The 26821-nt window shown below is 44.3% G+C and overlaps 1 protein-coding gene across 1 annotated transcript in view; it reads left to right on the top strand.

Annotated features, from left to right (window-relative positions):
* triob (trio Rho guanine nucleotide exchange factor b) overlaps positions 1–26821 on the top strand; it is a gene marked incomplete at its 5' end in the record, with an annotated part of 92963 nt that continues 66142 nt past the window's right edge. The window contains 2 exons of the mRNA XM_079227369.1: positions 1–70; positions 11858–11911. Of these exons, the coding sequence (XP_079083495.1) occupies positions 1–70; positions 11858–11911 (124 nt within the window). The remainder of the gene's footprint in view (positions 71–11857; positions 11912–26821) is intronic.

Here is a 26821-nt window from a genome sequence, read left to right on the forward strand (position 1 = left end):
ATGAGCGCAGGAGAGGGACTAGATGAGGCTGCGAAGGACGCGGCAGACATAGCGGCGTTTTTCAAATCCGGTAAGTCGGGAAGGGGCGAGTCTGGCTCAGGGAGGGATCCAGTAGATCACTGGTGGTCTGCCACATTGTTGCCAAAAAATGACACGGGGAAAAAAAGAAAAAAAAAAGAAGCACGCACGGGGTTTTTAATTGGGCGAGTTGTGGGCGTCGGTGGCGCTGGAGATGCGCACATCTCGTAGTTATTTGCCACATTTAAGTCCTCTGACTTGACCATCTCGCAACCTCTGATGACAGCAGCTTAAATAACACCTCCTGGAATATGTGCGTTTTTAATTATTAGGCAGTGACCCCATTTTGTGTTGGTCCAAGTACGCTACAAGATGTGGATGGTTACAGCTGCTGCGTGCTTTACGCGTATATTTCGTCGTCACGGGATGTATCCATCACGAAGCCATAGTGATGTGTGTCTCACATTTCTATGAATTGTTTTTCGTTTTCAGAGGTGTGTAGATTGAACAATCTTGTCAACGAGCATGGAGGGGTCATGCACGGCTCTCTTAGTCCAGGTCTCACATCCGATGCATGGATGGAGGCTATAGGCCAGGGATGCACGTATGGGCAATAGGTTGCACTGGGCCCGTCTGATATGATGGCATCATGCTCACAAATAATAAGGGGAGGCCTGCCCACCTTATCACTCTGCATCCAGAACACACGCACCTCACAGAGGGGGGCTGCAGTATACCTGATATCAGCCAAATAACAACACAGGGGCACGTTGTTGCTCGTGAGAAACATTATTCTCTAATGTTATTATTATTATCTGGTAGGGCAAGGTGTCATTTGCATTACATGAGCATGCTCTCTCCAATGATAATAATATTTTACCTGGAATTTCTTTTTTTCTTTTTCCTCAAACCTGTATAACAAGCATTTATAGGAGTGTGAAAACATGGCGTGGCAAGTTTTAGAGTTGAGACTTTTCAACGTTACGTGTTTAGAATAGATGTTGTTTTCTCTTTCTGAAACCTCCGGGATTTCAGATGATTACTCACCATGTTCTAACCTTATGAAATACTTATTTAACCCAATCTGACACCGCTATCAGGATGCCAGGGAGTGCTATATAGCCCTTTTGGAAAGGTGCATTTTAAAGAAAAAGTGCAGTGTTTGGAAATATGTGGACCACCTCTGATACACACCAGAAGAAGCAGCTGTCTCTCTCTCTCTCTCTCTCTCTCTCTCTCTCTCTCTCTCTCTCTCTCTCTCAGCTGTTTTTCTCTGTGACACCTGGTGCCTGGGGGTCTGCTGTTCACTATTACTGCAGATTGCACACACAGGAACACACACAGACAACATCTCCACTTAAGTGCATATGAATAAATAGCCGGCGTGCTTGCATGTGCACACACAAACACACACATACTACTTCATACTTTGTTTAAGCTGCCTTTAAATCACACACTTTCTCCTATAAATTGCCTCTGCCAGTCAGACTGTTAGGAATGTTGTCAAAGTGGATTGTTTTCAAATGCTGCAGTCTCTCTTACGGTCGGTTGGAGGCCTGCCAATGTATTTTCCTATAGCTGTGTTGTATCAGGCTGGAAAGTTGGCTCACTGTGAAGTTGGACTGCTTGGATGTTTATATAGCGGCAAACGCAGTTCATACAGTATTCATGATGGAGACAGGAATAGGTTATATGGCCTCAGGAAACTTTAATAAGATACTATTATAAAGAAAAAGCATGGAAAGTTTTTGGGCTGTTACAATGGGAAAAGGCACTTTGTGTCGTTTATTCAATTAATTCAAATATATTATTGCTCAATCCAACATTTAAAACGTTTACTTCAACTCTCGTATAAGTATTATCAACCACATATACAGATTTGCAATTTGTCCAAACATTGCTCTGACATTCTAGTCCTTCGTGCTTAATGCATGCACACTACATCCCAGTCTTCCCACAGCTTCCCCGTGAGGGACCAGTAGTGATGGCCACCCCGCTGCCGGCAGCCTCTCCAGCAGCCTCCATGATTGCTGCCAGCTTGTTGCATGTTGAAGTCTTGGCACAGAGCTGCTCATCCCAGTTGATCCCTAGCACTTTATTGCAGGGCTCTGTGTGTACATGTGTGAGTGTGTTTTGCTTTGCTGGGGCTCTGGATGCACTTTGCTGCCTGTGGTATGATAGAATACATCTGATTCTTCTCCTGAAACAAGAACTGTGAGCGACTGGCTGTCTGAGCTGCTTTGATCACTGGCTAAGAGGCTGACTTAGTGTGAGAGTAACTTACCGCCCGGCTGGATGCCCGAAGGAGAAGTTACTGTTTGTGTAATTAAACTAAGATTTCCATCAAAGCGAGCAGAAAGTGTTTAAATATCCTAATCTTCGATCCTGCACTATTTCTTTCTTCGTTTTCTTCGCCTGAATCAATGATATTCTCGTCGGCCCTTGAACATCGATGCACCTCTCTGCTTGATTATTTTTAGTGAGCAGATGGAGCTCCATCTCTGAGTCCCACACTGATGCTGTGGATCACAGCTCAGCTGCTGAGTCACTCTCCCTAGTTGCTCATGCCGTGATTTAACATCCAATCCTGGAATTATTGCAACCAACCGGTCGCGGATGAGGAACACAGAACCGCTTTCTTGAACATTTAGAAGACATGAAACTACATTATCATCCCATCGCGCGCAGCTGTCCAGGTGTTTTTTACTTTTACAAGTGTTTGTAAAAACAAACCTCTGAAAGCACGGAGATACAAAACCACTCTGCAACTATATTTAGTAGTTTATAAATAGCTTCATCGGTAGGCTGTCAGACCAATGCTCTCTCCTTGTGTTTTGAGTTGATGATAGCGCCCCTTTGTTTCCTGTTTGGAGTGTTGATTTGGACTTAAAGGAAGCATTCCTCAAAGTGAGTCATCCAATAGCACACTGCTGGTTACTCTTAGCCCACACACCTGAGTAGCATAGCATGCCCCCGGCTTAAAAAAGATTAGATAATTCGATCAGGGCTCATAACTCTGTTTTTCCCTAGTTCTGTCAAGAATTGCATTAAGATGATTCTGGAAGTTGTGTTTTTTGTTGTTAAATATCCATAAACTGAGTACATTTTGTTTGGGTTTGATTCACTGCCTATCCCGATATCTTTATATCTGCCCGCTTTAAAATGTTGATGTCATGTATTACATTTTAGGAGTGGATGAGTGAGGATAGCACTCTCCTTCTCCGTCACGTGCAGCATGTTCAGATCATCACTTGACAGACACACAAACACATGAATTGATGACACACAAGCACTGCAAATACCGGAACATAAGAAGAAAATGCACAACACAACGGGAAACAGTTTCCAGGGGGACAGTGAGACGTGAGGCAGCGCTTGTTGTTGTAAACGTGTTGGCGTTACGTTGGTGAAGATGATGCATGTGTCTTAAAGCTGATGTTTTCATGTGAAGATCTTGTCAAATGGGCGAAGACGTTTCTTTTATTTGCTCTCGGCCACCGGAATGACCTCTCAAATTGTAGCTGTGAATGAAAAGTGTGCATGCCGATGGCGTAACACTCTTCTTCACTAGCAATGTGAACTTCTCAATCCATCAAACAGAGCAACACTTGTGTCTCAACCTGGATCAATGTGCAGGGCCCCCAAAACCAGATCAAGCCAATCCTTATCATCATTGGATTTCTGCTTTCCCAAAGTCTGTAGTAGTGCATTACAAATTGAAAAGCCTGTTAGGAAGACGCTGTGCTACTGTCTCTGCGGTTTGTGATGCTCGGCATACCTTAATGTGCAGTCATCTTTTGCAATGCAGAGCCCTGCATGCCAAATCCCTGTGGTCGTGAAGTGATGCATTACATCTTTAGGTTATTAACCACCGTTAAATACATTGGAGCACGATGGACAGAGCCATCCTGGCAAAACCAAAAATAACATTTGCGCCCACGATATAAGAACTTCTTTTTTTTTTTTTAAACAAGGTATTAATTCATGGATAGTCTCTTGAGTAATCTGTAATTAATTTACTGGGCCTTTGCAATAGCATTACTGTACAGAACTGCACTGTGAAACTCGATTAGGACATAAAAGCAGCCGGATGTTCCGTATGCTGGAATAAGATTAAATAACTGTCTAAAGAACTTGCTCCAGAGCCGTGTCCCCAGCCATAACTACAGCGGTCATCAGTATGGGACTCGGGGTTCGTTTGCAAAGATCTACTGTTTATGTAATCTGTGAAACGAGAAGCCAGTTTCACACACAGTACTGTGTGAAACTGGCTTTCCGTCTACTCATTACTTATGCAGACCGGCTTTCAACTATATGTGTATGAGTGTCTTTGCAGTCTGCAGTGTTAAATAATAGATTTTTATACCAGAAGAATAATTGATAGGCAGGAGCATAAGTGATTACCTCTGCTTTGGAAGAAGCCCTGTGTTGCACAGACAGGTTTTAAAGCCCCGATGCTTTTAAAGATCTGACTTTGTAGTCGGCCTCGAGCTCGATTTCAGGCTGACAGCAAGTTGAAGCAAAAACAAACAACTGAGTAAACACCAATAATGTTGTTGCACCGCTGTATATACACTTCATTGCTGCATTGAGTATAGAAACAAGACATTAGCATCACTGATGACAGTGTCAGTATTGACAACACGGTGAGGCATTTCCCCCTGTGAACCCACTGACCTGTGCCAGTGCAGTCTGTAACCAGAGCCAAGTCAGTGCAGTGATTCTGCATTTTATTCTCATCGTAGTCGATGAAAGCATAATGACCTGATGCTATCTTGCATACTCTTGCAGAGCAGAACTCTCGTATAATCGCGTAGATGAGAAAGAGGACCGTGCAGGGTAGCGTACAGTGGACAGTACAGTGAGAGACGGAGGGGGGTGAACGGGAAGGCAAAGACAAATGAAGACCAGGTAAAGACAAGAGAAGGCAGGTCAAGAAAGTATGCACATATAGAATTGAGGGAAAAGAGAGTGAGCTTCAGAAAGGGAGAACTTGACATACTTACAGGGACAAACAAGCCTTCACTCATCAAATTATAGAGCTGAGGCTTGGGTGGAGCTCGCCCTGCAAAATGTAGGCTGCTCCGCTCTCCACGAGGCTGAAGCCTTTTGGTTGCATCCAGGGGCACAGTCTAATTGGCAGTTGGTCAGAGTTAAAGACCAGGAGCTTAGGTTGGCACTGCCTGCAGCGCTAAAGCGCCGGGGCCCGCGTGCAGCTAGCTCACGTATTCAACTCAAGGAGAAAGGGAGGACTCGCTTTGGAAAAAAAAAAGAATCATATACATCTATATAGTTATGGTATGATATAGTACAACATGTTAACCTCCTGCATTGCAACGTCTGCATTGTCAACAGAGCGAAACTGAAAGATTCTATTGGTCAGTGTTTTAGTTCAGCAGCAGCAGGGTCAGCTCACTGGTTTGTGATCCGCATTGTACTGGTTTAACAATCCAATACAACAGGACGTCTCAATGTGACAAAGTTACAACATGAAATGATAGCATTGCTTGTATGGGTGAAGAGTTATTGGAAATCAGATGCTTCCAGAACTCTTCAAATCCAACAAACATAACTAGATTTCCATGATAATCAATAATCATTGAAGTGGTTTGCTTTAAAAGAAAGAAGGTCCTTCCTGCAGGAGCGACTTGGTAGCCGAGTGGTCACAGTCAGTGCTTGGTTTTGATTTCTGACTTTCTGACAACACTTGCTTTCCCTATTTCTACACATTTCTACATCATCTGTTCAAGAAAGGCTAAAATTCCCCAAAAGCAGGGACACAAAAAGAAGCAAAAGTGACTGTTGCGTCCTGGAAGTTGTTGTTACTGTGACCTATAGCACTGTAAAAAAAAAAATACACATTGAATGCAAATAACTCACAAAAGAAAGTTAAATTGTGAAATACAAATGACCACATCACGGCTAATAAGCAGTTAGCAGCCTGCCACGAGCGAGGGATCCCAGGCCAGTGTACTGTATATGTGAGTAAGAAGAGGCACTTTTTTTGAGCTTTTATAAAAAAGCCTCCTGTATGCTCCCAATACGTACCAGATGTTTGCTATAGCTCGTTCCTCTCTTACTGTTTATTGGAGACTTTTATGGAGAGTTTCAATCAAGAAGGTAGCACAGTGAGGCGAGTCCCTGCTTTTACATCCAGACCATGCTGATCGATCTCATCAGAGACCCTCAACCAATTTTCGAGAGAGTCGTAATACACTTTACAGGCATGTAACCCTCTCTATCTCAACAAATTATTGATTGGTGTAAAATGTCATGTACATCTATGACAGGGGTCACTTTGAAGACACACAGACCAGGGCTTCTTTTCTTCAGCCCAGAGAACATGTGCAGATATATTCCAGTTACTTCAAATTAAAGCTGTTCAAATGTTTTAGCTTGTCATTCATTCAGTTGGACCCAAATCTCAAGACATGCCAGATTAATATTTTACGCAATGCATTGGAGACCACAGTAAAAATTAAACAGAGCAGTGACCTATATCTATATCTATACCCATACTATACCTTGTTAGATCTAAGCTACTTTATTCTGCATTGTGCAAATGCCAAGAGAGATCTTTTGCATTATTTAATGTAAAGTGATAAACATAAAATGAATGCACGGGCCTTAACAAAATCACCTCAAACCAACCAAAGTAGTAAAACGGTCACTGTGGATGAAGACGGGTTTTTTTCTCTGGGACTTGTTGATACCACATGATATACCTGAAAGATATCTGTTGTGGCCATATGTCGATAATCAGGAATTCCAATTGGTTGGTAATGCGTTTGTAGGATGGGAAATGTAGCCTGTGGGACAGCCTCATTACTTCACACACAAGACACACACACACACATGCACGGAGGTATAAATCATTACATCCCACCCATGTCGCCCGGGGGCTCTGGAAGCAAGGAAGAGGGGGATGGAGGAATGGAGCGAATGACCGAGGGATGGAGGCCTATAGGAGGATTGCGGGTCATAAAAATAGGCTGTGGGCTCGGCTGGGTGTCTCCTGCAAATCCCTCATCTGATAAGAGAGAAGCCTCTTGTCAGTCATCTGCAGACTCCCTCTCATTCTATCCTTTTCCATTCCTTTCATCGCCTCCTCCACTCCTCTCCCACACGGCCTTCCATCATTACCTCACACCTTGCCTCTGCTCAGGGTTGTCATACATTCAAATAATGATCCCGTTTGTGATATCCGGTCTCCTGTTTCTGACTCTCACCTCAATCAGTGCCTTCCTTCGCCTTGGGCAGTAACTATGACATCCAAACAACAGTTTTATTGGAAATTAATATGTATTCAAAAACAGGCGGCACATTAAAGAAAGAAAAAAAAAGTGTCTTAGGTTTTTGTTTTGGCATGAATCCTAAAAGAAGAGTGCCAAGCATCATTATTTCCAAAAAAGCAAAGCATTTTCACAGTATTGTAATTCCCAAAATGCCAATATGGATTCTTCCACATTTCAAACGGTTCCTTCCTCGACCTCCTCTCTCCTCGTGCCCCTTCAGCAGATGTTTCAATCATCCCCGTCTTTTACAGTTCCTTCTTTATCTCCTCTCCTCTTTCCCGGCAGCTTAAACCAAGAAAGCATCTGGAACTGGTGACTGAAGTTGCAAGCCTCCCACAAAGCTCTGAGCCTCCTTTGAAAAAGAAACCCGGGACTCACGAGCCCCCCCCCCCCTCCTCCTTCTCCACCACCGCCCCACTCGTTTTTTTTTTTATTAAGTACTTCCGAAGTCAAGTGTCAGAATGTGTGTCACTTTTTCATTCATGAAGTAGGTTAGTGAGTGAGCCAGCTCGACTCCTCGGGTAGAGGGAAGCAGTAACGGGTCACTGGACTCCAGTCTCAGCCTCTTTTTTTCACCCTAGCTCTGGTATTTAGAGTATAAGGGTTGATAGGTTGGCAATAACTTTAAATAATTAATATTCTCTCACGTACACTAGCACACTTGCACACTTGCACACGTCCATCTGCATCCTTGCAATTGTAGTACGTACTAGTGTAATGCACTAGTCTGCATTAATGACATTTTTAACCTTTTTTGGCAGACTTGGGCTTCTTCAGTCTCTATGGAAAACAACAACAACACAACATGTCATGAAGCAGAACATGGACTTAGCCTGGGTGAAATCAAAGCAGAGCCTGCAGTGTGTTTAAGTGTACATGTGTGAGCTTGTGCGCTGCCTGAGACTGCTTGTCTTCTGTCAACAGCTGTGCTCAGTCTGTCCAACAGGAAATGTGTAGTCTCTCTTTCTCTCTCACACACACACACACACACGCACACACACACAGGGTAGCATTCCCCCTTGCTTTGAAGACAGCAGCAGGCTCTGATCCCTGTCGCGTAAACAGTGCCAGCCCAGCGCTCCCCTGGCTTAGGAGGGCTGAACTGCCGCTTGGCCTCTCTGGCTTCAGATAAAATAGGTTGAGGATCAAACTTATCATCCCGCCCTGCGGTTTTGGTACAGTTTTTAGAAGAAATACTGCCAATTGTTGTTGTGCTGTTGTCGCTAGCTGTTGTTTATTTTGCTGGTTTAGCTTTCACACGGAAAGCTCTGGCGAAAACCTGCAGTTAAATGTTCGCACGTCAACGAAAAGGAAATTCATTTGATATTCACACTCTGCTACCGCAAGATGAACCTGTGAAAGCAAAGCGCACAATTCTACTGCCTTCTGCTGTTTTTAACATCTGGGTTGGGCATCCCGCTGTTTATGCACATTAGATGTATATGCACTTTATTGAAGCTGCACGGGCAATTGAAAAATAGAGCTCGTCTCCCTCACAAGGCAGATGGAGCTCAGACGAGGATATTATTGGGTTATGGCGTCCCTTCAAACTTGATGTTGATCACGGAGTGAACGCTCCATCACACGGTTCTTTCTCTCCGCCGCTTTGGTGGAAGATGACTTCTGCCTTCTCCTCTTCGCAGACTCCCTCCTGTCCTCATGAGCATGTTGCTGTCTGATCCCTGCCCGGCAGCATAGAGATACCCATGATTTCTCCAGACAATATCTAGATGGTTTAATACTGAAAATGATGCCTCTGAACATTCACTCCAGTTAAATTCGTAACTTCTTTTTTATACACGCTTCCTCGAGGACGAGCACTTTATCCACAGCGCACTGCAAGAAGTGAAACATGCGACGTGTGAACAGGTGAACAGGTGCGTTGGGTAATCCTCGTTAGGCAGCAGCATAAGCCGGCTGGTCTTTGCAGACAGGTAGAAGAAGAGCGAAGAAGAGCTAAGCTGCTCCGCTCTAGAATTACTATTTATTTTCAGGGTTAATGTCACTGACACAGACATCGCGTCCGTTTTCTATTTCAACTTTTCCTTCCTTCCTTCCTTCCTTCACTTCCTTCCTTCCTTCCCTCCTTTCTTTTCTTCCCTCCCTTCCTTCCTTCCTTCCTTTCTTTCTTTCTTTCTTTCTTTCTTTCTTTCTTTCTTTCTTTCTTTCTTTCTTTCTTTCTTTCTTTCTTTCTTTCTTTCTTCCTTCCTTCCTTCCTTCTGTTCTTCCTTACTTCCTTCCTTTCTTTCTTCCTTCCTTCCTTCTGTCCTTCCCTCCCTCCCTTCCTTCCTTCATTCCTTCCTCCATCCTTCCTTCCTTCCTCCCTCCCTTTCTTCCTTCCTTTCTCCCTTCCTTCCTCTGTCCCTTCCTTCCTTCCCTTCCTTCCTTTCCTCCATCCCTTCCTTCCCTCCCTCTCTCCCTTCCATTTCTTCTTTCCTTCCTTCTGTTCTTCTCTTCCTTCCTTCTGTTCTTCCTTCCCTTCCTTACTTCCTTTCTTTCTTTCTTCCTTCCTTCCTTCTGTCCTTCCCTCCCTTCCTTCCTTCCGTCCTTCCTCTCTCCCTCCCTCCTTCCCTCCCTCTCTCTCTCCCTCCCTCCCTTTCTCCCTTCCTTCCTTTCCTTCCTTCCTTCCTCCCTTCCTTCCTTCCTTCCTCTATCCCTTCCCTCCCTTCCTTCCTCCATTTATTCTTCCCTTCCTTCCTCCATCCCTTCCTTCCTTCCTTCCTTCCTCCATCCATTCCTTCCTCCCTTCCTTCCTTCCTTCCACCCTTCCTCCCTTCCTTCTTTATTTTGCCTTGTTTAATGATGTCTCCATTGAGATGCATTTAATTTGTGGATGTTGTGGATTAGCAGAACATCCACAATGAGTCCGTCGTTATTTATTAATCAATTCTGGATTGATCGTGATGCAGAGATTGCCGTGAACTGGTCCCAGCGCTGCAGCTGCAGCACCAGACACACCGCTGTGAGCGCTTGATGTTCTCAACATCTCATCTCCGTGAAGAGGATTCCTCCTCCGGCACTAGAGATGCAGCTATCGACGGCACATGGTGTCTTTAAGCGATGCATTGGCTTATCAGCCGCTGTGCTGAGAGTCATGCATGAGCCTGTGTGTGTGTATCTGAGGGTGTGTGTGTGTGTGTGTGTCACTTCCTCCCTTCCTTCCTTCCTTCTGTCTGTCCTTCCCTCCCTCCCTCCCTCCCTCCCTTCCTTCCTTCCGTCCTTCCTTCCCTTCCTTCCTTTCCTCCATCCCTTCCTTCCCTCCCTCTCTCCCTTCCATTTCTTCTTTCCTTCCTTCTGTTCTTCTCTTCCTTCCTTCTGTTCTTCCTTCCCTTCCTTACTTCCTTTCTTTCTTTCTTCCTTCCTTCCTTCTGTCCTTCCCTCCCTCCCTCCCTTCCTCCATCCCTTCCTTCCTTCCTCCCTTCCTTCCTTCCGTCCTTCCTCCCTTCCTCCCTTCCTCCCTCCATCCCCTCCTCCCTTCCTTCCTCCATCCCTTCCTTCCTTTCCTCCATCCCTGCCCTCCCTCCCTCCCTTCCATTTCTTCCTTCCTTCTTTACTTTCTTCCTTCCTTCCTTTCTTCTGTCCTTCCTCCCTTCCTCCCTCCGTCCCCTCCTCCCTTCCTTCCTCCATCCCTTCCTTGCTTTCCTCCATCCCTGTCATCCCTGTCATTTCTTCCTTCCTTCTTTACTTCCTTCCTTCCTTCCTCACTCCCTTCCTTCCTTTCTTCTGTCCTTCCTCCCTTCCTCCCTCCTTCCTTCCTTCCATCCTTCCTCCCTTACTCCCTCCATCCCCTCCTCCCTTCCTTCCTCCATCCCTTCCTTCCTTTCCTTCATCCCTGCCCTCCCTCCCTCCCTTCCATTTCTTCCTTCCTTCTTTACTTCCTTCCTTCCTTCCTCACTCCCTTCCTTCCTTTCTTCTGTCCTTCCTCCCTTCCTCCCTCCATCCCCTCCTTCCTTCCTTCCGTCCTTCCTCCCTTCCTCCCTCCATCCCCTCCTCCCTTCCTTCCTCCATCCCTTTCTTCCTTTCCTCCATCCCTGCCCTCCCTCCCTCCCTTCCATTTCTTCCTTCCTTCTTTACTTCCTTCCTTCCTCCCTCCCTTCCTTCCTTTCTTCTGTCCTTCCTCCCTTCCTCCAATCCTCCCTTCCTCCCTCCATCCCCTCCTCCCTTCCTTGCTCTTTATCTCTCTCCTTTACCTTGTGAGAGCACAAGGTAAAGGAGAGAGATAAAGAGCCTCATGTTCAGCTGCAGCATGGACTTTAAGTGCATTTGTACGAGTGTGTGTGTGTGTGTGTGTGTGTGTGTGTGTGTGTGTGTGTGTGTGAGTGCAGTCTAATGTTCTTAATCTCAGGGAGGGACTATCCAGCTCCTCAGATCAAAGAGCTAATCCACAATAGCTCCCTCTCTCATGTGTCTGTAATGTCAAAGCTCTAACGCCTGACACTAAAACATGCTGAATGTTTCTGTACTGCTCCACTCGGCTTTCACTCTTTAAACTTCCCTCCTCCTAACTTTGTTTTAATTTGTTTTCTCTCTCTATCTCTTTTTAGATTGCTCTCTTCCAAAATGTGAATCCAAACTGGATGGCCCAGGTCAGGCTTCAGGTAGGTGTGATGTCACTCAGTCAGGAACATCCTTCCAGACGTGTGCACGTGATCTTTTTATTGCATTTACATGCTCAACATCCCTATCTGTGTCTTGTAGGTCATGCAAGTAATTACGAAAAGGGGTTCCACGTAATCCTATTTGTCCAATATGAAAAGGACCTGCGTCTTTATGTTTGTCTGATCTTTAAATGCTGGATGAGACCGTGTCGCTTATTTCCTGCATGTGTTTGTGTTGCTGAGCTGAAACACCACGTGCACCCTGCCTTCGTTAAGTAAGATGTTGTGGTCCATCAAAGCTTTACCGCGTTGAATCCCATTAGACACAAGCTACTCTCTGGCATGACCATGACCTTGTAGGTTCACGTCCCTAATACCCCCAGGACCTACATGCTAAAAATACACCACTCTCTCCAGGGTGAGGTGGTGTTTTTGGGGTGTAAATGTGCCAATGAATGTGGTTCTGGTTGATAGATTATTCCGTTTAATCTCCCTTTGACTCGAATGCTTTGTGCGTTTGTGGCGCTTTTCCCACAGAAAGGCTCGTTTAAATGGATAGGCTTTGTGTCATCGGTTCCAGGAGAGCGAGCATACAGTAGCAGACATTATATTTGAGCTGTTATTCCAAGAGTGAACAAAAAAAAAGACATTTTAAAGATGTGTCGTAAGCGTTTGAGTGACAGGGATGGATGGGACGCACATCCAGTCTTCAGTAGATTGTGTTGTGTTTGGCTCTGTGAGCCACAGTTTTGACCTGATGTTTCCCAATTGGGTCATTCAGGGATGAACATTTTACAAGAATGTTTTCAACCCGACAGCTTGGCCTATTATTCCCACTTGCCAGAATTTGAACTGGTGTCAAGGGAAATGATTGGGACATGCCAGGACAAATCCTGTGCACAGGCCTTTTGCCCAAAAACAACCCCTTGGAAGTTCATCCCTGAGGCTGACTCACAAAAATGAAAGCTGTGTATATTTTTGGGGAATCGGGCAGAAAATCTGCTCTCAGAGAATCAGAGTAATCAGGTTGTACTGACAGATTTCTGACCCAGCCAACTGTTATTGATTTTCAATGACTATACAAAATGAAAAAATTAAGATTAATGCATTTTTCACTTAATTCTCAGCTGATCTGGTGCATTCTGGACATGAAGCGTGTTTGTGTGTGTGTGTGTGTGTGTGTGTGTGTGTGTGTGTATATGAGTGTACCACACCTCATCAAGGCTGACTAAACATTCAAATATCACAGAGTATCTTATCTGGCTCTTTTGTGTGGGAAAGTATGTATTATTTTTTGTTCCAATCGCCATTTACTGTGGAATTGGCGTGACCTCAACTGGGTATTTCCTGTTTTTTTTATCCAAACTTGGCTTCTTTGACCAAGGTGTTTTGAGAAACATTTGTCTTTTCAGGGCTTTTCAGACTTGTTTTGCTCCCAATTGTGTGAACTGGGAGGACCTCAAAGCTACATGTGTGTACATAATGTTTCACAAGGTATCCCCATATAGAGAATAATGGTTGAAGCCAGGTGAAAAGTGTCACTTCCTAACTTAGTCATCAAGTCAAAGCAGTTAGTTTAACCATTAACGAAGCACAATGCCTCATTATTATTGTTTCTATGGTTACTTGCAGCCTAATATAGGCAGAGCAATGGTTTCGCCCAGTGATTACTCATTTAGAATGAAACCTTGAGCCAAAACCAAGCGACAGTAGGCAGTACTGGAGAACCTGCCCGGAATTAAGACAATACATTGAGTCATTTCTGCAGATGCACCAATACCCAAACTAGATATTGGTCCAATAGCGACTCAAGTAGCTAGATGGGTTATCGGTGGCAAAAGGCTGATCTGTTATTATTTAACACCATTGTTTTAATGATTAACAGTTCATTTCTATGTATTTATGTGCTCCATTTATTATTATTTTTTACAAAGTTAAGAAAGCAACATTAAAATCAAGAATGATCCCAAATCACTTCCTCACAGTGAGGCATACAGGAGCACCAACAAGCCTTTTCCGTTATATTATTATCTCATTATATTATGAGACGAGTGATTAATTACTATCAGGGGTCCCAAGCTGAAGATGGGGGTTTCTGATTGGTGTAGAAAAGGAAAAATAGAATTCATGCACAGGATTGGGCCTCACTATAGTGCTGAGTGTGCGTCTCTAGACTAAACCCAGACTAACTTCAACCTCTCTACCAGCTTCAACCTGCTCATTACACACACACACACACACACACACACACACACACACACACACACACACACACACACACACACACACACACACACACACACACATACATACACACACACACACACACACACACGTACAAATGCACCTAAAGTCCATGCTGCAGCTGGACATGAGGCTCTTTACCTCTCTCCTTTACCTTGTACTCTCACACTTTGGGATGGAGGAAAGGAAGGAAGGAAGGAGGGGATGGAGGGAGGAAGGGAGGGAAGTGATAGAGGAAAGGAAGGAAGGAAGGAAGGGAGGAAGGAAGGGAGGAAGGAAGAAATGGAAGGTAGGGAGGGAGGGAAGGGATGGAGGAAAGGAAGGAAGGAGGGGATGGAGGGAGAGAGAAAGGGAGGAAGGGAGGGAGGGAGGGAGGACGGCAGGAAGGAAGGGATGGAGGAAGGAAGGGAGGGAGGGAAGGACAGACGGAAGGAAGGAAGGAAGGGATGGAGGAAGGGAGGGAGAGAAGGGAGGAAGTGAGGAAGGAAGGGAGGGAGGGAAGGAATGAAGGAAGGAAGGAAGGAAGGAAGTGAGGAAGGAAGGAATTGTGGGAGGAAGGAATGGTGGGAAGGAAGGAAGGGAGGGAAGGAAGGACAGAAGGAAGGAAGGAAGGAGAAATTGAAATAGAAAACGGACGCGATGTCTGTGCCAGTGACATTAACCCTGAAAATAAATAGTAATTGTGTGTTAATCATGATGAATATGCATTAATTTGAAGTTGCACTAGTTAGCATTGCCATAACTAAACCTGGATTAGCTATGGACATGCAATCAGACGAGCTCACACATTTTATTCAGTACACGTGTTTGATAAAGGGGAAAATGAAAAAAGCCTATAATCTAGATGAGTTTGAGAGAAGACACTTTACCACAAAAACACTGTTGGCTGCATATGGATTTACAGACTGAGCGTGCTTAGATTAAATAGTTGGACTCTTCCCCAAATATGCTCTTACTCTCAGTCCCAGATAATCTGCACCAGTAGCCAACTGCCTGTTCAGGCTCATCTCCTGCTGCACTGGTAATGTTTAGCATGCAGAGTATGGTGAGATTTAATGAGAATGGTTTGCAGTCCTTGTCACTGACAATACAATACGCTAGATGAATATTTGAGAGGGAGAGGGAGAGAGGGAGAGAGAGAGAGAGAGTTCTCCTCTCCATATGTTTCTGTTCAGTTTAATTCAGCTGTGAACTCAGCCTCTCATCTCTACCCATAGAGCTCACTGTGTGGTTCCTATTGAATTCAGCTTTGAATGCTAACCATGTGCACTGCGGGTAGACAAGCAGGCACACACACACACACACACACACACACACACACACACACACACACACACACACACACACACACTTCTAAGCAGTGGAGGAAGTGGTTTTCTCTGGAGTTCATTGGATTTAGTTTTTTTCATTCCCCCCTGCAGAGGCCAGCGTGGGGAAAACTAAACTCTCCCTCTGGTGTGTGTGTGTGTGTGTGTGTGTGTGTGTGTGTGTGTGTGGATGCAGTCATTTGTGCGTTTGAATGAATTGTGTGTTTACTCTCTCTCTCTCTCTCTCTCTCTCTCCATCTTTTCTCTCTTCTTTGTTTCAGTTGCTGTCTCTCTTTCATAGTCCTGTTATATCTTTCAAAAGATATATATGTGACATATATGCAGAGAAATAATATGATGCCTTGGCTGCACTGTTTGAACTTTACCTGCAAAAAAGCACATTGTTTGACTTGGTGCTGTCTCCGTATTTGCATACATGCACAACAACAACAACAATAACAACTCCCTAATGTATTTACTACTATGGAAAAAAGACTTTGCAAAGTGGTTTAATCTGTTTATTTTCTTTAATTTATTATTGGATTGTAACATTCCATTCATTAGTTTGGAAAGTTTTTTGTTTCAAAGTAGTTCAAAGACAAAATGCTTCATGACAGCTGCACTTTTGGAGATCTCTCTCTCTCTCTCTCTCTCTCTCTCACACACACACACACACACACACACACACTGAGGCGATGGGTTGAAAAGGGAAGAAAGCCAGTCAGACGCCCTGTGGTGTCTTACATGGAGACAGCTGGAACTCTGCACCGAGTGTGTTTGTGTCGTGTTTGTCTGCACCTTTGTGCGTCTCTGTGCATGCAGTTCATTCAGATGTGTGTGTGTGTGTGTGTGTGTGTGTGTGTGTGTGTGTGTGTGTGTGTGCATCCTGACCTCTCCCTGTGTGTCTTTTGCCTGCTCGTGTGTATGTCTATTTGTGTGTGTCCGTGCAAACGTCCTTAATTGGATCATGCTTTGAAACACTGGCTGTATTGGTTTTAGAAAGCGCACGGCTTGCATCCTTCTGTCACAGGATATCAGCATAATGATTTCTGTTGAGCCAAGTCATATTTCCTGTGGCTGCAAATGACTCTAAGATCAAATCCCAACACCACATGAGTTCATTTATCTGGCGCTTTTTCATAAAAATGTTATAAATTTGCTTAAAAACGTGCACATGGACTAAATAGGTGTTTGTTATGTGACTGGATATTGTTGTTTGGACACAGCTTTAAAGTTCTGTATGACGGATTTGGACCGTTTTTTATTGGAGTTATTAATTACAATATATAATACAATATAAGCGTAGACTCAAAGCCCAAAATCCTACAACGAATGGGAATATTTATCCCTTCAATGCTAACTGTCTTTGTAAAAGAAAGCATCTGGTCAAGGAAAAAATATTCCAATTGTTTTCTTTATGCCATATTGCAAAATACATAATAAATGACACATGACCTAGAGCAAGGCCTTGGGCAGAAAGAGCATTACACACTTGCACAGTCAAATTCTTTCAGTGATCTATCGGCACCAACACCAATAATCATGGCTCATCAATAACGATTTCCCTCATCTCCATGCGTTGCTGAACCCGGCCCTCCATAAACACGCGCACGCAATAAATACGTCAATTCTCCACCACGCTGCATGCTTACGGGCTCCATCTGTTCCACACTGCATTATCCCTGAAGTCAAGACAGTGTGTTCTCTGCACTGTCGACGTCACATACGGAGGTTTCACCATCACGATGTTGTCTCTCTGCAAGACTTGATGTTCATAGTCGTCATACTAGTGATCATATCTTATGGATGTTATGCATGGACAGCGTATGGATAACATATAGGTGAGCAATGTAATGCATCTTTTCCCTCTCTTCTCCTCTTCTTTTACCTCCCTCCCCCTTCAACACTCTTATCTTTCCTATTTCCCACATCCTCATCTTTGTCCTCTCTCTCTCTCTCTCTCTCTCTCTCTCTCTCTCTCTCTCTCTCTCTCTCTCTCTCTCTCTCTCTCTCTCTCTCTCTCTCCCTCTCTCTCTCTTTGACCCTGGCCTGTTCCTGGAGAGCACTGATGCATAGGGCAGCAAGGTTCCACTCCGTCTCCCGTCCAATCGCCATCAACCGCTCCCCCGTACACCGGCCAATCGCTCGCTAGAGATGGGTGAAAAGGGAGGGGCTAAGCAGGAGGCGGGTGGGGGAGTTGCTGGTCGGTCCTTGACTCGAGGGATATATAAAGGATGCATGGCTGCTCCGGGCACGGGGGACTATCACCATAACGATGGATGCACTCACTGCCTTTTGTCGGTCGTGCCGCTGCTGGAGCCACTGCTAGTTTATGCTAAATATTTTTTTTTTTATAGAATTAATTCCAATAATCCCTTCAAAGATGAAATAGGGTGCATGGTCTGTGTGATATAATCGTCATATCTCTGCAAACACATGCATGATTTGGTTAATTTGGTTAATTTGCCTGCTACAATACGATTGATTAATGTTTGATTCATAGCTGCAGTGTAGTTGCACCACAGGCAGACTTTAGATACTTTTGCTCATGGAGTGGAACGAAGACTGATTTCTTCCCTCCCCTTTACTTCTTAAGAATTGGATTGATTAACAGCCTGTGGTTGTATGTTGCAGTGGAGATTGTGCCACTGTGTTTGCTTGCCGTGTTGATGATGGAGAAGATGGGGTGGGGGGGATAAAGGCTGTGATTGTTGAAACCTGCAAGCATTTCTTTCGTGGACGGGAGGTTCCACCATCTCTCAACCTCTGGAAGCTCATATATGGATGGAAACCCTCCTGTTCTGTCATGCCGCTTGCTTTATTGGTCACTTTACTGGTTTGAGTGCAGAGGGAGCAGACACCAGCTGGAGGCATGTCCATCCAGATCCTGCCTGCTGGACCTTGTAAGTATTATATGATTTACAAGGCAAGGCTGAATTTTTTAACATTAGACACACACACACACACACACACTCTCAACACACACGAGAAACGTGTATTGCCCGTTGACAGCTCTGGTCTTGGAGCTATTTCTCGATAGCATCACATCTCTCTATTTTTGGTCTGAGCTAACTAATGAATGCATGTGAGTCATGTGGTCTCACTGGAGGAGCTGAGCCGGAGAGCTATCGTTGGTTTGGGTAGCGTCACGCTACATCTCACTTTAATAATTGACATATACATTTGCTGTATTCCTGAGTTATAACATAACATCATCACACTGAAGACATGAATCGTTGTATTTGGCAACATCTATCACATTTATATCCTGATCCTGAACCGTATCAGAAGCATCTCCCTGACTTCGGCTCATCACCGCTTCCCCTGCACTTTGTTGCTCATCTCTCTCTACTGTTATATGTTTAATAAGATTAGATATACACATGTCCATATGTACATTCAGTGTAGCGCACACAGCCACACAGATTTCTCTCTATCTCTGAAATCGCTGCAGATTTTGTTCCTGACGTCACGGTTTTATGTCTTAAACTCTGTGTCGTTGCATCTCGGGAGATGATAGTTTCACAAATCATGAAGAACATGTTTTAGAATCTAAAATAACTCAAATTGAGTGGAATCTTCATGTAATAAAATGCAATCTGATCACACAGCGATTGAAGATTGAATTGAGTCTTTCACCCATTATCTCCCCGATACACAGTCTCTTATTTATAATTGAGAGATAGGAGAGTTTGGTATTAGGAGATGTAAATGAATCATCATACAGTATGTGTTTGATAGGTGACGGGAGGTGAATTAATGAAAATAATTTGACTGAAGAAGTTTGAAGTGCAGCGTTCTCAAAGACTAATCTTTGATCCCACGCCTCTTCCTCTCCCACTTCGTGACCTTAACGTGAATGAGAGGTCGTCTGGTTCCTTGCTTGGTCACTTAGGTGTTATTTGTATGCTGCAGCTGACTTGGCATCACTCATAGCTTGACATTCACTTCTCCACGTGTGTGGCTTGTGAATTGTGGTCAAATGGGGCTTTGTTAAGTCACAACAAATGCAACATGTGTCACAGAAAATTCTGTTTTGAATTGTATATTTTAAACTGTAGTGAGCTGATTATTTATGGAGAGGAAGATGTTCAGGGAGCAAGAAGAAAAGACTGTCAGAGAGATAATATATGTCTGGCTGGCCCAGTGTCACCTTGACACCTTTGAATTGAGTTGCTATTCTCTCACGGCATGGGCAGCTTTATCCATCAGAGTAAGCAGTTCATACTTTATAAGATTAGCAGGAGACGCTGTCTGTGATGCCCAGTTTTCACTGCAAGTAACAAAGTGCCAGCACTATTTTAGGCTACACATTGTACTGTTTGTTGATTGAATGACAACATTATCCAGTTTTCTCTCTGCTTCCCATTGACACCATGTACATTCTCTCCAGTGAGCTCCTTGTCTGTGAAAAATAGTGCGATGACCCAAACACATTTAATATTTCAGCAGCCTGTCAATAGGGCTTCTGCTGCGTCTGGATGATGGGAATGCGTGGGTCAGAAATCTTGGGAATAATGCCGCCATTTGGATTCCTGTTGATTGTCTCCTATTGTGCTATTTGGGATGTATCGGATGCAGTATTGATGACGGTCAGCAGTAATGAAATGATCTCCTCCTCCTTTATTTTCTTCCTCAGGTGTTTGGCAAAGCTGTTAATTCAAGCTTGATTAATAAAACATGAAATGTCAGCGTTCTCAACCAGATAGGTAGAATTCGTTAGATGTGTTTTTTGTGTTATCATCCAGAAATTAACCTTCGCAGCAAACACTAATGAGGAAATGTCAGTAACCGCGGCTCCTCACAGCTTTTCCTACACGTTCTCATTTGCCATTTTCATTTAATTTCTCTTTTCTGGCCTTGAGGGAGTCGTAGTCTATCACACTGCAAAACGTTCCTCCAGAAACCCAGTGGTGATGTCACAGATGCTGCAAACATGTTTTTATGTGTTCGCTTTTATCTGTCCTTGAATATGTTTTACTCATGAGTGTGTGCAGTGACCCCTACTGTGTGAGACAAAGAGTGCAGGGAGTGTCAGTCTCTCTCTCTCTCTCTCTCTCCTCGGAATAATAATAATGTCATTTTGTGCGGCCTGTGATCATTCACATTTCATTTAAAGTATGTAGGTATCACATGTATTTGCAATTCCCTTAATACAAACGGAAGGTATGAAATGGCCATGTATGGTCTCCTATCCATATATGGTTGGGGTGAGGCCGGATTCAGATGTGGTTCTTTGTTGTTTGCTTGGAGTTCAGGCCCCAAAGTCATAAAAAAAGACCTGCAATTAAATGGCTTCAGGAGAACATCCTAAATTGGGAGTAGACACAAACCATTCTGAAGCAATGTTTCTTCCTTTTTCTCTTCTCCTGCTCCTTCCTCCTCATTTTTCTCACCTCTGTCCGTTTCCCCTGTCTCTCTTTGTCTCCGCTTTCTTCTGTGAGGATGGTTAGAAAGTGAGACACTTGGGAGCCTCAAGTGAATAGGAAAATAACTATGAGATTAGATTTGGAATGGCTCCGCAGTCTAAATTGGTGTAAAAATATTTCCATCTGTAAAAACACTGTTGTAAATCAACTGGCAAGTTGCAAACATACTCCCACGAGCGTGCACAGCTTATTCCCTTCTTTATGTTGTTATTTTGGCACTGCATCATTTTGTGTTCATGAAATGGAGTCAGGTTTCAGAGGCGCAACGATTAAAGCAGGGAGCAAACGGGTTACGCGTTACCCTGAGTGACCACTGGCCACTCTTTTGTGTGTTTGTGCACGCCTGCACGTGTGTATCCATGCATGCAAGTCAGATATTCCATCCCAGAGTCCCATGGTTCCCTGTTTGCATAAGCCAGTTGTTTTCAGGGCCGTAATAACAGGGGTTAGCCATGGGATCCAACAGCCGCCTCCTGGCGAGGACGCGGGCTGTGGAGCCATAGCCTGAAGTTCCCTGTCTGCTGGGTATGTACTCAACAGGACTTTGTCTTTGTTGAGGTCAAGTCTAGTGAAAAACTATTCACAGAGGAACGGAGGGACTGAGAGACCGGCAGCGAGGAGCGAGGAGGGAGGGGAGGAATGGAAACTCACTGGAGAAGAGTGTCGGAGAGGGCGCGAAGTGGTCGGAAACAAAGTCAGGAAGCGGAAGACGAGGATGAGGAGGAAATGAGGAAGAGGCGAGGAGGAGGAGAACGGAGGAGAGGACCAGGGAGGAGCAGAGGGGGACAGGAGAGGAGACAGTAATGCATGTGCGCACCAGCAGCGACACATCTCTCTGGACACACACACACACACACACACACACACACACACACACGTCATAAAACAATAATGTCCAGAGCTAACAAAGGCCTGTGCGTGTGCGTGTGCGTGTGCGTGTGCGTGTGCGTGTGTGTGTGTGTGTGTATGTCTTCCTCTGGGAACTGGCTGTGACTGCTGAGCTTGTAAACAGGAACTATCTTGCTTTTGGCAAACTGGAAGCCCTGCAGGTGCACAGACACACACACACACACACACACACACACACACACACACACACACACACACACACACACACACACAATTGGATGCGGTAAGTTATTATAGTTTTGGTCTGTTTGCTGGATTCGTTGAGGCAGAAATCACAGGGTTTGACTCCCAGTGTATTGTGCAACGCTCTGTTCGAGGCTTTCACTTCAGAAACTCTTCATGAAAACAAAAACACAAAGTCACTGCCGGATTTTTTTATTTGTTTACCATTGACGTGTGTTACAGAGCCCTCTGTCTGCACCCTCATCTCCACAAAGTGGAAGTGCATATCCCAGTGTCATCACAGCATGTGCGTTGTCCCTGAGGTTTGCAGAAGTAAATAATCCTATTATCAGAGCTCAGCTGTTAGTGCTGCTGTCAGCTGAGGACACGCCTTGGCTGACCTGACAGAGATGGTCCTTTATGTTTGGTCCCACGCAGGAGTATTCAGCGTCTGTTACCTTGATGAGAATAAAAGATGTTACATGTTCAATTCAGCACCAGTGAGTCATTTTGTTGCTGCTTTTTTCACAGATGTGTTTGTTTGTTCCTGTCACACGTGTGTTGTGTTTATCAGCCTCTATGTGGATAGAGAGGAGCAGCACGACATGGATGTTTTGTCTATACCTCATGTGAACACACTGCAGTGTCAGCGTGTGTTTGAGAAATCTGCTGACGTCAACCTTTTTATTAAAGCGTCTTCTCCTTTTTTTTCTCACTTTTTTAATGTGCAAAATCAAAGGTGGTCTTAAAAACAGGATGATGGGGTACAGATCTCGCCTATGCCTCTCTCTCTCTCTCTATCTCTCTCTTTCTCGTGTCATCTCTCTCCCATTGTCTGACATCATCAGTTCAAGTCCCATCTGCTTTGGGCCACAACTGTCTAAAATGAATGAAGGACAGCTGACATGGTTTTGTCTCAACACTTTCTCCTCTTGCTCTTTCCTCCTCTGCCCTCTTTTCATCTCAGGCAGTTAGTGACACACTGGACCACACACACACACACACACACACACTGTCAAGTGTAATTTGGTGCACTGTGGTTTATTGGCTTGGTTGTGTTGTGCGGTGGGACAATCGGCGCTCGGTGTGGATGGAGGGAGCTGATGAATAGCGTTCCCCGAGCCGTACAAAGCGTCCTCCTCTCCACTTCATTGATGTCGGGCTGCCCAGTGAGTTTGTACTGTATTACTGTTGTGAGCTTACAAGCAGGCAGATGCACATGGACGCTCAGCTCTGAAAAGGGCTTTTATGCTTCTTCTGTTTGCGTCGGTCCCTCTCACACTGACTGCTTCTGTCATGGTCGACGTGCAACAGTTAGACTGTGTGTGGAGGCCACACAGGCTCGAATATTGCAGTCCTCTTGATGAATTCATAATCTATTATAATGTAATGCAAGATAACAGTGTAAATAAAGGTCAACGAGGCTGAGTCACAAGGGGATAAGTGGGCAGACAGAAACACAGCGTTATGTTCCATTGGGGACTTTGAGATACGGTGAGGCCATCTATTTATGGAGGTTATTATAACACAGATACGTTATGCCATTGCAAAACAAAACAAAAAAAGCAAGTCATCTCCATTTGCAAAGACCTGACCTACAACCCACTCACTCATCTGTTTGTATGTTCCTGTCACAGCTGACTCCCTCCAATCCATGCCTCTTTCTCAGAGGTGACAATCCCCCTCAGTTATTTATTCCAGCAGGATCATACAGATATGTCACGCAGCTCGTTTGCACACACAGACAGCAGGACAGACCCAGCTTTCAACTCACAGACGAGAGAAGGCCGTTAACTCTCCTGCAAAGACACGCGACATGAACGCCGCTAACGTAGCGCAGTTAGCTTTCAGATTTTTTTGCGCTCGAATACTGACTTTCCAAAGCCAGTTGCAGTCTATAACCACAGGATTACTCTTTTTATTTGTGTTGTTGCCACTTTAGTGTACTTTGGATTGTTATCTGTGACACAGAACATGGCTGGTCTGGCCGTGTGGTTCCGTTCCCACTACACGGGCCTTGTCAGGGACAGGAAAGGTCGGCTGACTGTGGAACCATGTCACCCAGCTAAGGAAGCGGGTAGGTGGTCCCAGAAAGGAATACTACACACAGTGTGACTTCAAAGTGGATGTTCATGCGGTTTTGGATGTTTACAAGCAGTAATATTAGTCTTAATTTGATGTTTTAGATGCTGGATCATGACTTTTTGGGCTTTGCCTTTGAGCTCCATGTCTTGTAAACCCACTTTTAGAGCTTATCAGAGCTTTCCTCACAATTTGGAAACCAATGGTAATCCCCCCCTTTGACTTTTCCTGTGAGAGACAACAAAGAAGCTTAATTTTCCTCTCGTAGTAAACAGTGAATGAGCTCTTTGTTTCCTTTCAAGTTTAAAAGATTGTGGCTCCCAGTCAACTTCTGTTTTATGAAAGTGGATATGCATGAGTATTTTAATCAACTTTAGCCAACTCACAAAAGGGATAAACACTAAGATAATGTGGCCTTAATTAAGTTATGCATGGTTGAAGATGTTGTTTGAGTGTCTTTGGAGTTTATTGACGTCAAGATGGCGTAAAGGTTCAAATCTAAAAGCTTTATACATGATTATAAATTAATAAACTTATTAGTAGTGTGTGTCGTAAGACTTCAAAACAAGATGATTGTACTTCAGAATTGACATTTCATTCAGGGTATGTCTCATAAAGATACTCGCCCTGCTCTTAAAAACACAAGTGTGAAGCAGAGGTGCTCACAAGTCATTTTTTGCAAGTCCAAGTCAAGTCTCAAGTCTCTTATGGTTGTAATGAATGTGCCATCCAGCGCACAGAACTCAGCATAGCTAGAGCTTAGTTGGTTTAGTTGGTTGGCCTTTGGTCAATTTCATCAGGCTATTGCAATGCGATATGAGAAAAGCACACTATATATAAACTCTCCTCCAAAGTACATAACTGTATTTTTGCAGGAAATATCGCTAACATTATTAGGCACGCAATACTAACCGTAACTTATTTATCAATAACATTACAACCCTTTTTCTATTACCCTGTGTCTCCAACTAATACCATTTTACAATCTACTGTAATGTAACACATTCCTCTCGCCTCTCAAACCCAGAGATGCTCACACAGCAATATATTGTGTTCCAAGTCAAGTCTGTGTGACCTGAGTCCAAATCCCAGGTCCTGTTATTTACATTAGTGGTCCTTAGGTGCCCGAGTGCAAAATCTATCTATCTATCAATTAGACAGAGAGGAGATTACAACAAATCATTATTAAAGCCCATTTCACCCACAAATCCACCAGCGACAGGCGCACAAGGGAGAAACTGTTTAATGCAAAGCAGCACTTGTTACTAAATCTTGCTTTGGGGAGGGGTTAGTGACACGGCAAAGAAAAGCCAGTTGGTGAAGGCAGAAAGGAGCTGGCAGTGCCTCTGGCTTTTGGCAGCTCAGTGGGTGGCAGGGCGTTGGCCAATGTAGGGCACGCCGTTGTTCAGTGGCCTCTTCGCCGGACTGTGCAACAATGGTGCGGTTGGAAACGCTCGAAGTGGTGGTGGGATAACCGCTGTAGACCTGTGGACTGCATGAGAGCGACGGTTCGATGCTAGCTCTGGTTCACCATGGCAGTGCTGGATAACCACAGCTGGCAGTACGCCCAGGCTGGGGAAACCCTGATCAGACTCTCAGGTAGAGTATTCTCAATCGTAAATATATTCTGTTGTTTTTATCCAGAATCCGGTTTATTTTAAAGTCATGTCTTTGTCTATTTATCTTGTGTTTGAAATAATTAGATGACATTTCTAGGAAGTAAAGGAGAAACAAAAGGCAACTACTTTCATGCACATTATTTTTCTTTTTATGCACTTTCCCGCCGTCCCTCATACATAAGGTGTCCTGTTTTCACTGTACTATATGGGTCATTGTGCTCAGCTTGGGCTGGGCTACAGTACACAGACAGACAACGGATTTAGTTGCAATAGGATAAAAATAGAAAACAAGTCATATGTTGAGGCTATGCTAAACACAACACCTCACTAGAACAGTTTCTAAGCCATCCAGGACTGCTGGCGTACGCCTTGAACATGGGACAGAAGGTAAAATATGAGACAAGAACAGTCCATAACACCCGACCCGGCTTTTACCTCCCCAAATACTTTAATCAGGTAGCTAGAAGATACTACAGCCATCACTCTCAATAAAAAAAAGTGTTGTTTTGTTCTCTCTCTTGCTCCATCACCAAGCCTTGGTGCCTGCAGGGGTAATGAATGCAGATGTCTGAGGAGTAGCTCTGAAGCGATTAGGAGAAATAGTGCTATTCATCATGAGGGACAGCACTGCAGAATGAGATCACAACAAGGCAAGCAAGCTGAGCGAGGATTTATAACGCCTCTGGCGTATAGTCTCATCTGGAATACGTGTCCCAGGACCTCGCACAAAATGTGAAGTCCTGGGTGCTCGTACTTACTCTTGAGGATAACTGTGCAATCAGATGATCAATCCTTTCACTTGGGACAGGTGGACCATTTGTCCTTGTACAGGACCTTTTCACTTTTATAGTAAGTCAGCCCCGCTAAAAGCTAAAGTACCAATGCCTTTATATCGCGTGAAGGGGAAAACTGGTCCAACACGAGAAGACTCTGTAGTTGTCCATTTATGTGTGCACCCCAGGAAGAATTGTTTAATACTGACAAATAATAAAGACAAATGCTTCCAGTCAAAGAGCTGTTGCTTTCTGACGCAGACAAGTTAGGCCTCACTTTTTCTTTATCTTTTAGAATGAAGCCATGTTACAGTGCGTAGACACAACCCTCTAATTAAAGGAGAGCATTAAGTACTGGCAAGTGCCACAGAGGGTTGCCAGTAGT

The sequence above is a fragment of the Taurulus bubalis genome, assembly GCF_910589615.1.
Source record: "Taurulus bubalis genome assembly, chromosome: 12".
Classification (NCBI taxonomy): domain Eukaryota; kingdom Metazoa; phylum Chordata; class Actinopteri; order Perciformes; family Cottidae; genus Taurulus; species Taurulus bubalis.